We start from the raw sequence: 16,904 nt of genomic DNA on the forward strand, positions 1-16,904 counted from the left end.
GAATCATATTTATTGTACAAGTAAAGATCGTGAACCCGGACCGGGGTCAGAATTGCGTTATAACGATCGATATCGAGAAGTTTTATTTTGTAAAGAGACGGGAAACGGACGAGGGTCTTTGTTGCGTTATTTCAGTCCGGTTCCTCACCTTCTTCTCATTTTCAAAATCATACAAGCTTTTGCTAAGCACAAGGTTAGTAAAGCAAGGCTGAACAGGTAATAGTTTAATATAGCATTAAAGAGATACATTGTAGTGACTGTTCTGTGCAGTAATCGCCCTTCATGTTACAGCGAGTTTAAATGTAGCTGCGCATGATGCAGCGTGAAATCGCCTGATTTTTGTTACGCGCCGCCATTGTTTATTTTCGCTAACAGCCGAAAGATAATGACCGTGTATATTAGTTATAAAATGAGTTATTCCAATCTCCATTTCAATGTTTTATAATTACAGCAATAATGAAAATAATGTAATGTGTGGCAATTTGTCTTTTACAGCATGGACGCACGACCAAATCCTAATAAGAGGAGCAGGTCCGGTGGGAAGGTGAGCTCTAATAGTGCACCATATCACATCAGATCCACTCCATCAGCGTTATCCTTACCCTATCGTGTGGTTCTAGACCATTTACAGACCTACTTAGCCGTTTAGAACGCTAAGTTAGTTAATTCAAATATTAATTATAAGTTGGCCCTTCTATTACATTTAAATGTATCTATAAATGCATGTTATTGATCTCATTGCAAACGAGTCATTCAGTCATGCATGTTTTTTTAAACAAACAAATTCATCCACTAAAATATAAATTTAATTTTTTCTTGAAATCACCTTGCCAAATATCTGTTTCTTCCGTTGTATTGCGACTTTAAAATATTGTATTCACTTTGTCTCGCTTCAGTACCACAACTGACAATTTTAAGAGGAGTACGCAAGAATCTGGTCCAACTACCTTGTGCGTAGTCAGTTAATTTGGGTTAGATTAAATAAAAACGTTAGTTTAAAGTAAGGCTAATCTCTCTATCTATCTATCTATCTATCTATCTATCTATCGCTCGCTCGCTCGCTCTCTCTCTCGCTCTCTCGCTCTATCTATCTATCTATCTATCTATCTATCTATCTATCTATCTATCTATCTATCTATCTATCTATCTATCTATCTATCTATCTCTAGATAGATAGATAGATAGATAGATAGATAGATAGATATAGATATATATAGATCTCAAAGTAGACAATAACATAACCATTGTAAGGTGTCTCATGGTAGTATACACAGTCATCCATCATACAATCTTCCATCAACTGATAGATCAAAGGTCGAGTGAAGGGTAATAGCAGCAAAATAAACAAGAATAAAGAAGTAAAAACAATCGCTATGGTAAAGAAAATTCCAGAGGTGACCAAATATGGCAAAAATTGTTAGATATCCGGCGTAAAGTAAGGCTTAATTTCAATATAGAGAGTATAATTCATTTTGGTAATTTGTGCACTACTCAAAACCGTTTTTATTTGATTTGATATAGTTAGTGCTTGAATGATTTCACCAACTCACCTGTTGTCATGAAGCTCAGCCTGACACGTAGGGTTAGTTGGGTACCGAAAGCCGGTATGTAACCGGACCGAATCAGAACACAGATTTAAATTCCTCATTTCGGCTGGCGCTGAGCCAGAGACAGTGCACTCGTCACACATCACAACTTTTCAGTGTTTTCAACCACATCATGTTTATTTTAGGTTTCAGACATTAAGTACTAGCAAAAAATACACACTGATGTTTATGGAAGCGGCAATAACAATCCTTTCAGACAGTTATAATTTGTCTATGCAGGGCTCCAGAGTGCGACTAAATGGTCGCATTTTGCGACTAAAATTTGAGAGTGTGCGACTGAATTTTACATCCAGTCGCACATGTGCAACCAGTAAATTTGCCTGCTGTCGGTACTGGAGAAATTAAGAAAATACACTTACTAATTATAATTGATAGACGTTATGTCTGGCAAATTCTATCTTTGCCAGCCGTTTCTATATGAGATTATATTAAACCATTTGTCCGTGATGCATTTTTGCCATTCGCAATCCAGGAGAGAGAAAAAGCGAGCGCTCTCACGTGGAGCTACAGCGAACACAACACGTCAGTCCGCTTTAATGTGTGACGATGGCCAAGAACTAAACAAAAGTTTATTCTGCTTAAACTTTAGGCATGTGCTGTGATATTAATCTAATTTTATTTTCGATTTTGGCTTCCAAGAATTATAAAAAGATGGTATGAGGGTAAAACTATTCCTATAGCCGTGTTCAGTCGAGCTCATCCTTCCCTTCACAGCTGCTGTCATTTCTCCTTAAACCTAAACGTCAGATTCAGTGATTGTTGTAAACTGCAGTCTCTACTGTTGCTAAACTGCGGGATGTGTTTGATAATAAAGAGCTATTAAATGCACAATAATCCGCGCAAGAGACGCTGTTTCCAACTTCAAGGCGGCTTATGTGTGTGTGCTGCGAAATGGACCGATTTGCACTTAATATTATTTTAGGCTTCGTGTGCGCGTCTAAACCATCAAATAAACAACAAATAGCCGGTGTCAAAATGACCGGATTGGAGAGTAGTTATTTTAACAGTTTATATCTTAAATGGGCGTAAATAGTTTGGAGAAATAGGAGAATACGATATTATTAGTTATACATTCGATCGGTCTTAAAGGGGCAGCGTCTAATAAACCTGCTGATGATTGAGCCATTCATTCGAATCGAACAAAAGGCAAATATTCACATCTCTTGAATTAATAACTTTAGCTTTTATAAGCATTAATCTATCAATTTATACAGTGAAAACTATGCAGTGTTATTTTACATTTCATTACTTTATTAGATTTCTTTGTAGGTTTGTTCTTTACTGTAATATTAATGTTAGCAGACCTTCCGAATGACTGCACACTGGTCCATTTACAAATAGATGTTTTATATTTTTGTTCAAACTTTGCGGTTTCTTTTGCTATAGATTTTTTACTTTTCAGATTATAAAGCCATGTTAATTATGTTCTTAATTATGTTTTTTATATATATATATATATATATATATATATATATATATATATATATATATATATATATATATATATATATATATATATATATATATATATATATATATATATATATATATATATATATATATATATATATATATATATATATATATATATATATATATATATATATATATATATATATATATATATATATAATAAAAATAAAATAAAGTATAATAAAAAGAACCGGTAAGAATACTGTTAAAAGTACCGGATCGATAAGCAGTATCGGTAGGAGTAGTAATACCATTAAAACCTTAACGATACCGATACCTATTAGTAATAAAGTGGATATTAGTAGATTTGGTTACCATGTTGATTTACGATGTGCGCCCCTAAAATTTCTGGTTGTGCCCCTAAAATTTTCAGTTGGGGGCCATTGTGCTCCTAGTGAAAAAAGTTAGTCTGGAGCCCTGCTATGTGTTTTATTCACATCAGATACACATTATATAGTAACTCTATAGTTTAGCCAGAGAATATGGTCATATTTCAAAATAAACCTGAACCTTGAAGCTGGTTAGTAGGATACCAAGAATACCGACTACTTCGCTTTTATTAGTACTGTAACTGTTATTTAGTGTTGAATAAGGCCTATTGTAGTTGGGTTAGGTGGCTTAGGTTTTACTGTGAATGTGTTTTGTATTTATATATTTAAGTATACTTTAAACTTTTAATAAATTGTTCAATTTAAATAATAAATGTTTTTTTTTAAATAAGCCATTCTTTAATCTCATCCACCTTGTTTTGTGGCTCTTAAAAAAAAAAAAACAAGTATCGGTTCAGGCACCGGTAACGTTTTAAAAGTATCGGTATCGTAAAAAACCCAAACGATACCCAACCCTACTGACACGGTGATGAAAAATTGCCTGTTTGATGGTGCTACAGTTTTAATAAGAGGAATCCCTTTTTTTGTATACTAGCTAGCATCATCATTCGGCTGTTAAAATCACCACTTTCAGCAAAATGAACTGAAAAAAAGACTGATCTCACTGTGACCAACTATGTTTGGCATAGTGTTGTAGAGGTGGAGGAATCCTGACTTTCTTTTTTTGATGAACATGTGACATTCCTCGCCTCTCAAATTAAGAGATTAATAGTAAAATGATATTAATCTCTGCCACTAATGGATATGCCATTTGTAACTGAAATTATTCAATAACAATGTGAGCATTAACTATTAATAAAGGAAAATAGTTAAGTGATCATCTCACATTCATTGCATAACATGTATTAAACATGCATTATCCTTAATTGGCTTAAATGTATTTTATATGAATTAAAACATTTTTTAGCATCAAATCAGCCTATTAGAATAATTTATGATGGATCATCTAACTGAACTGGAATAATGGCTGCTGAATATTCAGCCTCGCCATCACAGGGACAAATAACATATTTTTTTTAAATTTCATATTACAGTATCATTTCAAAATATCCAATTAATGCAGCTTTGGTGAGAATAGACTTTGTTTGCCTCATTGAGCCCCATTCTTGGGGAGATGAATAAAACACAATATTTCTTCTAGCATGAGAGTTTTTGGCAAAGAGACACTTTGTGTCCTCCCGTCCAAGGACTGTCAGCCTCTACTTTTAAAGTGGAGCGGAGAATTCAAGCGGAGGAGGAGGGCGAGCTCTGCTCTTCACCTCCGGACCTGTTATATATCTCTCTAATTCCTCTCTATTTCTCTCCCCCACCAACGATTTTATTTGTCGCCTGTGACAGAAAAAGCAGCAGCTCTACAATGGTGACATAGGTAAGTGCCACCCTCAGAACCCTTCAGTTCTGCCCTTCAGCTGTGCCTGGCCATGGTAATGTTATTGCCATGTGCCACTTCTGGGTGTTTCAGAGCTTTGGAGCTTCAACCCTGAACACATCACACAAGCACGGCTCTCAAACTAGCACCTTTTTCAAACCAATGCGATGCACTGTGTACATATTTGAACTGCGGTGTGCTGAACAACATTAGAAACATCAACATCCAGCTCCTTCGAGCAACATTAGAAAAATCAAGACCTGTTCTCACCATGTGCTGTAACTTCAGGTCGAGATCCAAGTATGCTAGGAGGTGGAGTATCCCACCTTCGATCCCTGTATGCCCACTTAGGGTCATAAAACCATATTGATTGTGGCGCCTTGCTTAGAGCGTGCATTAAGCTGCCTAAGGAAAGTTAACAGGAAATTCCTTATATTTCAGGTGCCACTTGCCTTGAACTCAATTAGAACAGTTACGCTGCTGCAGTGTGATCGGCTGAGGTCTCAACCGGTGTGCTTTTGATGTCACACTTTGCTTGTGACCAGAAATACAGCGGGCATCCCTGCAGCTTTTTTATTCAAATCTGTTGTTTTTATATGTTGTTCAGCGTTTAAGTGCAGAGTTGTGGCTCACTTTTCTGACCACAATTTTCCATCAACTGTGACTGTTGCCTATATGTAGGCCTGGTGGTAACTGATGAACGAGTGCTTTAAGTACTCAGCTAGTTTTGTTTTTCAGATTCAGTAACCACTTAGTACGGTTTCAGTAGGGTGGGTGCACTGTCATGTGCTTTTAAGTCCTGGTTCAAAATTCCTGCCCATGTGCTATTTGATTTTACTAATTCATGTGTGTTTCGTCAGTCTTCACCGCCAAGAATGGGTCCATCCAGACCGTCCCCACCCTGAACAAACGGCTCAAATCAGTCACCGACACTGTTATTGGTGAGTAATGAAGTATATTTTCTTTTGTTATTGTATAAATTAGTTATTATATTAATAGTATAGCTGGACTGAATCCTAAATATAAATTAGGGCTGCATGAATCATCGAAATTAAATCGCATGTGATTTAATTTCGATGAATTTGAAAATGAGCCGCTTGTCGGTGAAGCACAGCTTGGTGATCAATAGTAAATGCTGCTCCATCTGAAAGCCAGAGGGCACTCTTGTGCGGAAACTCGAAATATGCTCTGCAGAAGTACAATAACAAGTCCTTCCAGGAAATCCCTATGGGCATCATACTATTACCGCTGAATAAACTGAAGATTTGATTAAACATGACTAATAAACACACGACTACGACAATTAAATGGTTTATCCGAGTTCTTCAAGCCTTCTCTGGTATTTTCATGATGATAAAGTATATTTATACTTCAATGTTAATCGACATAGCCTTTATCACTGTACAGAATACTATGAAATATGTTGTGTGCCTCATTCTGTGTAAGAAGCCACATCTCAAAGAAGGATGCTCAACTGTCGTCATGAAGTGAGTCTGGAGTAAAATCATGTTTTTAAATGCTGTCTTTTGTTGGACAAGAGGTTCATAAATACTTCTCATATTTGGAAAGATGTTTGACGCGTGTTGCTTTTTCAAAAGCACGTTATAAGCGCCTCAACCTCGCAGTGCTTTCAGTTGGAGCAGTGTTTACTACTGACAAGCTGCACATAAAAAAAACATAATCGCAGCCTTAGTCACTTCGTAATGGCACATTTTTTTGAAGTGCAATTTTGGGTTAATTGCGCAGCCCTACTTTAAATGGAGTAATCTTATGATTGAATGTACATATGTGCTTTGTGTTTATAGGTCTGCAGTACATATGGGAATATCGAAGCCCATCTAAGTCAGCTCCTCCTCATTACCAGTGTAAACTGTGTGCACTTCAGCAGCTGCAGAATGAAATGGCTATTCACATCAGCGGCTGGAAGCACAGCTTCAGATACATGGTATGATCTTCACAATGACTTCCAGATATATATCGTAGATTAGCTCTGCCCATGCTTCTGATTTAATACACATCCACATTATTATTATTATTATTATTAATAATTAATATAATATTTTGGAAAACAGAAACAGAACTATAAAGACAAGGTTCCTTATGAGGAAGAGGATGCTCTTAAAGATCCATCCATCAGGAAAGCCATTAAAACTGCTGCTGCCGAAGTGGAAAAAGCTGAGGGAAGAGGTCAAATTAAGGTGAAAGATGCTGATATGCTGTAAAGATTTTGAGTCTTACACAAGTAAGACCTTTTTAATTAGTTTTTCTCCTACCAGATGGTGATTAAGGAGCCATGTGACGTTATGGCGTTTCGGGGCATGAGTAAGTCTGTTGTCTTGTCATACACCATTATATATCCATTACCCACGAATAAAATCCAACCCTATAGTTTTTCTCATTGAATATCCTGTTTCACTTGGAAAGACGTAATCTTAAGTCTAAAAATACACTACTACAACAACATGTTTGATATCCTCCAACTGGATGGAATCAAACTTTGAATGAGTCTGTGACCATCATGCACTACACGATTTCCTGTGAAATCTGTCAGCTCAAATCTAGTGTCAACTTGTCCAGACTGTAAATCAGGGCAAAAGTCATATAGTGTATTCCAGCCTTTATGGAATTAAAGCCGGTTGCTGTTTTAGAAATTTCCTAGACTGTACTTGGGGTATCCCGGTCACCTGTTATAGACTGACCCTTATTCAGTCTGGTTGGATGACATACCATTCTCAGAAGACACTTCATAAAGAATAAAGTAAATGATTAATCCCCAATTTGGAGTCAATGCAGATGCTGCAGAGCAACACAACCACCAGAAAATCACACAGAGACATGAAAAGAATGCTTTATATTAGCAAGATGTCTTTATGATTGGTTCAGTCCTCATCTTTGCTATTCAAACCCCTCTGGTACTAGGCAGATACATATTATATTATTATTGTATATTTTCCCAATCTAGATAAAAAGCAAACTGGCTTAAACTGGTATTTGTTCCTATTCCTCTGCACTCCAGAGGCTGTTCAGTACCATTGACATTCCAGCACCTAGAAGCAACTCAAAATGTTTCCAGCTTTGTCCTGGACTTAGTTTAGATGTCCCAGTTAACCCTAACATATAATGAAATGTTCAGTGTTTAATTCTAGCAATTTTGTTAACATTTGTTTTAAACTATACTAAAAATGTACAGACATTTGAAAACTGAACATGTGAATTGTTCATGAACAACTTATCTAAAAGTAGTTAATGAATCTAGAGGGATTTTTGTGTCTGCAGAGGACTGGTAGTCAAGAGACAAGTCAGTGTTTCTCACAAGGAATTTAATTAGTAGTAGAAAAATAAACGGATATTGTAACAGAATAATTTTATTTCTTGTCCATATCTATGCAGATTTTTGGTCTTTGTCTAATTTGTGAAGATATTCTTAATGTGCGTTCACACCGCCGCCGCGGAGAGCGTCAATTCGCTCTGGCCGCCCTGCCAACGACGCTGTAGAAAGATTTGTGGACGCTCTGACATAGCTCGAATGCTTTGTCTTTATTTAAAGGGGCCAGAGCAAACAATCATGTTGATCGGCATTTGTGCTGACTGATTACAAGTAGGGTATACTATAACCGTATAAGTTAACCTCATGAAATCATTTAAATGTGAAGGTAAAAAAAGAACAGATTGATGTAAAGAACTTAACAATTATAGTTACATGTTTGCTAACGAAATAAACCAATTAAAAGCCATTTGTGTGGTGTGGCTTTTGTGTTCATGGTTAAGTGCTAATCTAATTTCAACATGCAGTTTATAGGAGACGTTTGCTAGCCTCTGTCTTTAATTAACATTATTTTGTGTGCAGCCTACATTACAATAACTTGGTTGAAGTGCAGCATTAATGCAATTGGTCAAATTGGTGTTGTTTTGAACAAATTAATTGTATTCCCACTGAAAAACAAGCATTCTAGAGCGAAAATGTTGCTTATAAATAGTGTTGCGCGCCTTCTTATCAAACCCGCCACAGCAATGATCAATCTTCTCCATTTTGCTTGGGAACTAAAGTGGTTGGAACCTAAGTTTACAGCACTGCGTTCTCTGGAATCCTCTCAAGCGGAGCACTTCTACATTCCGCCTGGTTGCCGCCGAACCGTGTCATAGCTCATTAGCATAAAGTTGACCTGATTCAACTCTCCTCAACATCCAAATCGTCCTCGACGCGCCGCTCTCGCCGGAGCTCGCCACCGGCTCCCATTGAAAATGAATGACTTCCGGCCACTTTGTGAACGCACAGTAAGATCATCTGGCACAATCCCAATATCACTTCCCTCTTAGCCTCCCTTACCTCCAGTTGCATCACACATGCACTCAAAATAGTCGTGATTTAGAAGCAGGAAACCTCATGACCCATTTAACTGGGAAATTAAGAAAGAGGAAATATCTTGTGCTTGTGCATGGTTATCAGCCGATAGTTGTTGGATGCATTTTCATGTTATTGTCTAACCATATTTTTGTATTTAGAGATACTGATGAATTCTATGCATATGCCATCCAGTTATTTATCCCAATGTTTGTTTTTCTTAGAGTCCGCACAACCCAATCTAGGGTTTACAGAAACTGGTATTCTTGGTCCTCCTCCCAGAGGGTTCAAACAAGGTTAGTGTCTCACCAGAGTGTTTGTTTGTGATGATTAAAGCAAATTATGTAGAGAACAATAGCCATAAGTGTAGTAGCCTGATCTTTTCCTCACATTCTCAGGTGGTCCATATGGAGGTTCCTTTCAAGATCCTATGTACACGGGGGATTTTCCACCCCGGGGTGGCATGATGTCTGATTTCCCCCCTGGCATGCGTGGAGGTATGAACGATCCTCCTATGAGGAGAGGTTATTCTGATATGGAAGTTTTCACTAGCCCAGGGCGCTATGGTAACGGCATGTCTGGACCAGACAGGGGGATGATGGAACAAGAGGACATGCATCGTTTCCCTGCCGATGGACCCATGGGAATGGGCCCTGATGGTTTTGGACCCGGCCAGCGTAATGATGGTATGGGCAGACCTTTCCCTAATGATATGTCTATGAACAGCAGCGGGGACCGATTGATGGGACATGGCCCTAAAGGCCCAGAGAGCAATAGCCTCCCTGCAACACTACTCAAATATCTGGTAGGGCTTTCTTTTGGATATAATGTGTTTGTTGAAGCGCTTAATTTGTTTACGTCATCATCTGTTTGGAGTTAATAAACTTTGTGTTTCTTGTTTATTATTAGGACTCTTTTCGTATTGAGAACGAGGACGATGCTCAGATTGTCTTAAAGGTCACACAGAAGCTGACCGATGTTCTAATGGAGTACCGCCTCAGAAGCATTTCATCGGTAAAGACTTCCATACTTATTATAATCTTCTTCTACTTGTTGTTCTTAAATTCTTCAGGAATTTAATTGGAACTTTAAAAATCGCAGATTCACTATGACAAACAACTTTGGTTGTTCAAACCAGAATCTCAGTTGTCCCAGATAAGGTTGTACACATTACTACAGATGATTCATCAAAGAGACGATATACAATTTAGTCCAGTACTTCCAGTGTGCAAATTTAAAAACTGTCTATCTGGGTGATTTAAGAAGCACACAGCAGTTTTATATTTGTTGATGTTGGTGCAAACTTCAAACTTCAGATGAGTCATGAAACCAGTTGCAGATTTGATAAAAAAAATTTTGTGAACAGGATGTGGTGACTGTGTGCTTCATTTCCTTTTGTCTTCAGTGATCTCAAACCAGTTTTACCTGGGTTTTTTTTTTATTAGTTTGTATAAAAATATATTAGTGCAAAGTAAGCATATACCTAAATAAAATGCTAATGAAGGATAGACACAAATTCTCACACTAATTACAATGATGTTTGGAAAGCAATAATTAAAGAGAAAGAAGAGAAGACTACTAACAGAAATCACTTATTTTCGCTTCCTCATTCAAGCTAAAATTACAGCCTTGTAATGTTTTTTCTTCTTCCCCCATCTTGAGACATGCTTTTGTAAATCTACCATTGTCTTTGTAACCTTTCTAAACCAATCTAAATAAAAATTGTGTCAAAAAAACATGTGGAGTAGGATGAACAAGATGATCTAAAGGAAGGCAACAAGTCATCTTTCACATGATTAGCTTTGTCTCTGAAAAATTTGTTCTCACATCTGTGTTAAAGTCAGAATTTGAATTGTTTTTCAGGTGCCAAGTCTGAAGCCCCTGGCCTCCATGAATTACTCATCCTCATGTCCTCCAAACAGTTCTAATGACAGATTCTCCAGCGGCATGCCAGGTATTGCACATTTAAGGCTTGTTCAAACATCAAATTTGTTGGGCAACAAAAAAGACTGGGTGACGCTCGAGCACAAAGCGCACACATTGATACCTAAGAAGAAGAAGATGATGATGATGATGAAGTAGACAAAGAAGATGCAACAAGGCAAGATGAATGTAGAGCTGCTGGGGTCTGAACACCATTAACTTTGACAAACGCCAACAGAGTTGTTATGGGGAGGAATTGCAGACCAAATCAAAAGCACCATCTACTGTCATGAAGTGAAAATCGCCTGGGTACAAACACAAAAACGTCTCAAAACGCTGCGCGATAATAGTCCCGGTGTGCACAAGGCTTTATGCTTTTTCATTAATTTACACGCTCTACTTTTGCTAGGAAATGGTTTGCGTCCACATTCCAAATAAAACGAGTAGCTTTCATTTGTGAAGTATTTACTTCACTGGAACACTAAAAAAAAACATTATTACGCATTAGGCATTATTACTAGGGCTGTGCCGGTAAACCTGACAACCACACCACCGCGGTGGCTGAGTAGCACTGGCGGTGGTCGGCCAAAACACGTTTTTTTTTTTCTTCTTTTTTTTTTTGTATGTGAAGGCTGTTTTACATGAATATTATGACACGAGTGAAGCACAAAGCTTTATTTACAAAATAAATAATAGGTTCGCGATTTAAATGTTACTTGGAAATACAATATATGGATTCATGCCGATCAAGAGAGGTAGGCTTTGTGAGGTGAGCCAAATTTGAGCTTTGCGTTTTGCGAACTGGTCACCCAACTTTCCACAAATTTAACTATAGGCTCCATTTTATTCTACTGGACATTGAATCTCTTCCCAAATCTAAATTTTCGTCTCTCACAGGGGATTATAAACGTTTCTCCATTTGTTTGCTTTTAAGTGTATGTAGTACATTCCCATCATTTACTGTGGTAAAGTAGAAAACGGTGTAGGGCGGATGCATTTGATTTCAAAATCTATTTAACACAGTTTGTGTTTGTTATTAGACTTTAGGTGCGTCAAGTTTGTGTATAGCGCATTTCATACACGCCAGAGATTTTTAGTTTTGCTTTCTCTCGCAGCGCATAATCAAACAGCCTAAAGTTCTTGACCTTGCGGAAGATAAATTCGCTCCTCACACCTTTTACTACAATCCATTTTCTAATCTAGTTTTGGAACATTAGGAGAACCTGAAGATATTAGAAAAGCGATGCTCTCTTTCCTGCTCGGCTTTCAGCGCAAAGCGGCACGCACCTGTGGGGAAATATAAAACAAATATTTTATAACTAATATTTAACTTTCTTATATTATTTATATTACATTTTTTTTTTTTTACATATTTACTGATATTTATTTAAATGTTTTACAGGCTGTAGTATGTTGTTTCACTGACGGTAGTAGCTACTAAAATAAACACGAATGCTTAAATGGATGTTTGAGCCTCGTTTGTTTTCGATTACCACAGTAGTGGTAAAAAAACTGCCACCGTCACAGCCCTAATTATTACATGGTTATGTAAAACATTGTGTGGAATTTCCAGTATCATGATGCATACCGTTACTGTTTCAACCCTACTCCGCTATAAATAGAGATGCAGATACTGAGCAGAAATAAGCAAGCAATAGCATGTGATTTATAAATGCATAGTTCGTTTTCACTCAGACTGCTCTACCTTCACAGGCCCATCAAGATTCTACAAGTGAACCCTCATCTGATGGATGTAATCAAGACCTGGATGCAGCCTGCTTTTGACAAGGCTTTCTTCACTTTGTTCATGACCAAACCTTTTTTTTTTTCTTGACTTTTAGGCTGTTTTGTTTTTACACTGTATAAATAGGTGGATTTATTTTAAATGTTTAATTTCTTTCTTTCTCGCTCCGACATGAGAGTGGAAACATATTTGTGTGCAGTTATTTATAATCGCATCCATTTTTAGTGAGTCTTTAAGCGAAGTCAGTGAAATCTTCAAACAATGTGACATCTTGTTCTAAAGGTCTGTTGTCATAATTGTAAAATAAAGTCATAGTTCCTTAAAGAATCTTATTGTTCCTTTTGTATGATTTGTGGATGCAGTTCCTATATATCCCTTGAAGACATCCTCACTTCGATCAGGTTGTCCCATAGTCTTGATTTAAAGCATCTTGTATACTTGAAATTAAGATCTTATTTGAATCATGGAACCGAACACCAGTTATTTTGCCAAGAGATCTCATTATTAATAATTGCCAAGACATAGGAGAGAGACAATTTACTGGAGAGATGTCTTCATGCCCAGTCCATTCCCAAGGTTAGGCCATTTATATGCTGACCAAAGGAACTTGCATCCATACAAGGTGGTAAACATGATGTTCATGATAAAAATAGATGTACACAGTCCTCCTTCCTTATAGAGAGTACTTGTATATGTCAACATATTCCATAGCCTCTCATGGAAGAACATATGCTACATTGTATACATTACACTACATTCCTGTGGTTTAAAATAACTCGACTCCACGTCTCTGACATTGTAATCCTCACATGTTTTCATGCACTTCATACTAAATATTAAGATTTTTGTCTTTCACATCTCCATCAGTTTTAGCATCTTCATGTTCTTGTATATAACTGCTCACCCGTGGAATTCAATATCTTCATTAGGGTCCCAGCACCAATGGTGCTAATTGCTCCATTTATTGGTAGTGTATTGTTAATATCCGTAGCTTAAACTGGGAAATGTGGTAGGTTGCATTAATGGAACACAGCGATACTGATCAAACGCTTGATCAAAAAAAAAAAACGCCCTCAATGTTTTATTTTTAATTATTCTTAGATATTTATGTAGACCACTTTTCATTGATTCTCATCTCATTTTCCGTTTATGTAGTCCATTGCGCAAATGGCGTTGTATGTATGAAGCTGCATCATTGTACCATTAATGCAGTGTTCAGTCTCAGCCTTGAGGGCTCTTGGTAAGCTTTAATCATTTTCAGCCATATAAAAGGCATGGTGTGTTGCAGTTGATCATACTCGTTTCATAAACAGTCTTTGATGTGCATTTTAGATCGCAAATGAATGCTTCTTTATTGCCAAAGACTGAAAAATGATCACTGAAATTGCATGTGACATTTCAATCAAATTTAATTGCAATATAACAACAAAGCAAATGTATCAAGTCACGAAGACATCAGAAACAACTCAAAGTGGTTGTTTTAGTTTAGAAATAGGAATGTATACATGTAAAAAAGAAAAAAAAATGGCAAATCAAAATACTGGCTACCATACAGACATGGTCAGAACATCGTTTGTAACATATTTCTGATGAACGTAAAATACAGTCTAACTGAATAACTCAAATTTAATTTTAATATGCAAGACAAGATGTCTGTGATATATCTGTTTTTAATTGAAGCCAGTAAGCTGTGTGTTCAGCAGCAACAAATGAGGAGAAAAAAGTGCAAGAGTTTTAAATGTGCCATTATTCACTTGGAGTAGTCCTTAATAGTTTGGCAACCATTGTATGAAAACAAATATTAAGGTCTTCTTTTTTTTTTTTTTTTTAGTATGCTCCTTCCATGTGTTACTCTTCTTCACTGGGCATCTTCAATTGTTGTACACGTAATATTGCTTGAGCACATTGCTTGCCAAATTTCTTAATGCACAGCTTATTACAGCATTTGGCACGAGAAAGCTTGTTCTTAAACTTCAAATTAATTAGTAGTCCTCATTCACTTGGATTTCACACCACAGCTGGTGTCTGAAGGTGCTGAAAACATCTCTCATCTGACAGTTGTTCAACATGTGCCAAGTATCTTCTCCATCTGTTGACGTGTGATGCAAGTGAGCAGAATTTTTGCTCCCATGAAATACTTGCCATGAAGACTCTGGGCTTGTCTGGCGATAACCTCACATCCGAACTGCACGATGGCTTCCCCAACGCCATTGCCCTGGCTGTCCACAAGCAATACGATTGCATTCTCGCAGATGTCAAAGCGCAGGAAAAAATCTCTCACCTCTTGTTTCCTGATATCTGCCGGAAAATTGCGTGCATATATACACGACATGGTTAAATGTGTATTTTTATAAGGCTGTGGCCTCCAGGCTTTAGTACATCTGTTTCTGCTGAGTATCGCGAACATTTCTTCTTTAGTAATGGATGACACTTCAATGTCTTTTAAGCCAACAGTCGTGCCATTCATGTTCAGAGCTGAGGTGTGGGCTTCTACATGCTCAAAGGTAATGAACGCAGTGCTTGTCCTTTCACCCCACTTGTTTAATAAATGTTTTATTTTATGGTTTGGGATTGCATGACAGCCGAAAATGTTCTTGATCTCAGTCTTGGTTATATTCCTTGAAAGATTATTGACAATAACACAATGTTCATTTTGAGGGAAAGTTGGAAAGTTTCGGCAGAATTTTTTAGGAGATCCTGCTGAGGGCTGTTCGTCTGCACATCTTTTGGTTAAGAAACCTCTAATTGAATTTCTATCCGTGTTGAGGTTCCCCTTTTGCTCTGGGGAGGTGTTAGGTTTGATGTTTTGCGTGCAAATTTTCGACTCCTCCACGGCATCGGTCCACATCTTCTCATGGGCAAGTCTGACCTCAACATTGAATTCTTTGAATTTTCTGTGGCTGTATTTCAGCCCTTCCTCGGCATCTGCAAAACTAGCCAGCTTCGCCAGACAGCACCAGCCCAGTTGCAGTCGAACTTTCGTAATGACCTCCAACACTGGGAGTCCCCGTAGGAACTGGTAGATCTCTTGTTTGGCCACAGAATCAGGAAATCCATAAAGCCGAACGTAGCCTGGCTTGCAGGTATTGAGGTTTTCTCCACTGCTTTTCTGCTCCTTAGATGCCAAGTCATAAGTAAGACTATGCTGGGCATCTGTATTTGTTTGGTTGTCAGTTGTGGAATGGTTGTGTGTTTTTGGAACGTTTTGGTTGACATCTTCAGGCGTTTGGTGAGCCGGACTTTGGCTATTCACTTTGTTGTCTGAATGGGGTCCGTGAATGGCAGCCATAAGACTAAGCAAAAGAGCTGCATTGGTGTCAGATGGCGATGATGGTACTATTTTAGTCTCTACTTTGGACTTTGGTTTCCTCAATCTTGACTCCATTTTTCTCTTCAATTCAGCCAGACTGCTGATATGTAATGAAATAGAGGAGCCTCTGAGGAGTTTTCCAGAGTAGCGCATGGCTAGTTGGCCTTCTCTCTCTGTTTTAAAAATAATGAAAGCTTCACCCATCTCACCACCGATGATATGAACACCGCCCTCAGGTATGTGCAAGCCATGGAAAAATCTGCGAATATCTTCAGATCCTGCCTCTGTGTTTAGACCTTGCAAACGCAGAACCACTACTGTCATGATCAAATTCTTCTTGCAAACCACTGAGATCTGTTTAAAAAAAAGGCAAAAAGCAAACTTTTTAAATACGTTTCTCGAACAACACGAAAAAAAATCCACAAATCATGTACAAACAAGTTTTCTCCTTTTTGTTTAAAACTTTCAAAGAGGGCACAACAAAATTCACATCGGAAAACCCACTTCCAGCTAAACATTCGAAAATATGTCCTCAGACCCTTACTTACCGTTTGTTTGTTGTTCTCTAAAACATAAACTTCGATATAAATTGTTCCCTGCACAAAACTTTTTCTGTCAGAGAAACCACGCGGTAACCTGCACAGCAAAGCGCACGCGTCCGGTGGTGGGTAACCGCTCAACTTCCTTTCGAGACTTTTTTAAGACGAGCACGGCAGCGCGCACGCAACACGCTTTCTGAGCGTAAAC

The 16,904-nt window shown here is 37.7% G+C and overlaps 2 protein-coding genes across 2 annotated transcripts; one reads left to right on the forward strand and one right to left on the reverse strand.

Annotated features, from left to right (window-relative positions):
• The first annotated feature begins 126 nt into the window (after positions 1-126).
• Positions 127-13,174, forward strand: LOC307138197 (uncharacterized protein). Its single transcript, XM_079836384.1, has 13 exons — positions 127-216; positions 496-544; positions 4,808-4,838; positions 5,699-5,779; positions 6,644-6,783; positions 6,911-7,036; positions 7,115-7,160; positions 9,405-9,476; positions 9,579-9,677; positions 9,768-9,985; positions 10,090-10,194; positions 11,044-11,134; positions 12,817-13,174. Exons 2-13 carry the CDS (start codon positions 497-499, stop codon positions 12,837-12,839), a joined length of 1,080 nt encoding a protein of 359 aa, XP_079692510.1. The 5' UTR covers positions 127-216; position 496; the 3' UTR covers positions 12,840-13,174.
• Positions 13,175-14,170: 996 nt separating this feature from the next.
• On the reverse strand, positions 14,171-16,862 carry rbm12ba (RNA binding motif protein 12Ba). The gene is made up of 2 exons (XM_079836383.1): positions 16,706-16,862; positions 14,171-16,511 (listed from the first exon to the last, which is right to left on the reverse strand). Exon 2 carries the CDS (start codon positions 16,479-16,481, stop codon positions 14,910-14,912), a length of 1,572 nt encoding a protein of 523 aa, XP_079692509.1. The 5' UTR covers positions 16,482-16,511; positions 16,706-16,862; the 3' UTR covers positions 14,171-14,909.
• Positions 16,863-16,904: the final 42 nt, after the last annotated feature.

The sequence above is a fragment of the Gobio gobio genome, assembly GCF_949357685.1.
Source record: "Gobio gobio genome assembly, chromosome: 15".
In the NCBI taxonomy this organism is placed as follows: Eukaryota; Metazoa; Chordata; class Actinopteri; order Cypriniformes; family Gobionidae; genus Gobio; species Gobio gobio.

Bases quoted from the DNA above. Each gene is read 5' to 3' on its own strand.
- LOC307138197 (XM_079836384.1), top strand. From the start codon at position 497: ATGGACGCACGACCAAATCCTAATAAGAGGAGCAGGTCCGGTGGGAAG. The intron at 7,037-7,114 runs GTGAAAGATGCT...TTCTCCTACCAG, and splicing joins AGGGAAGAGGTCAAATTAAG to ATGGTGATTAAGGAGCCATG. The intron at 7,161-9,404 runs GTAAGTCTGTTG...TGTTTTTCTTAG, and splicing joins TATGGCGTTTCGGGGCATGA to AGTCCGCACAACCCAATCTA.
- rbm12ba (XM_079836383.1), bottom strand. From the start codon at position 16,481: ATGACAGTAGTGGTTCTGCGTTTGCAAGGTCTAAACACAGAGGCAGGA.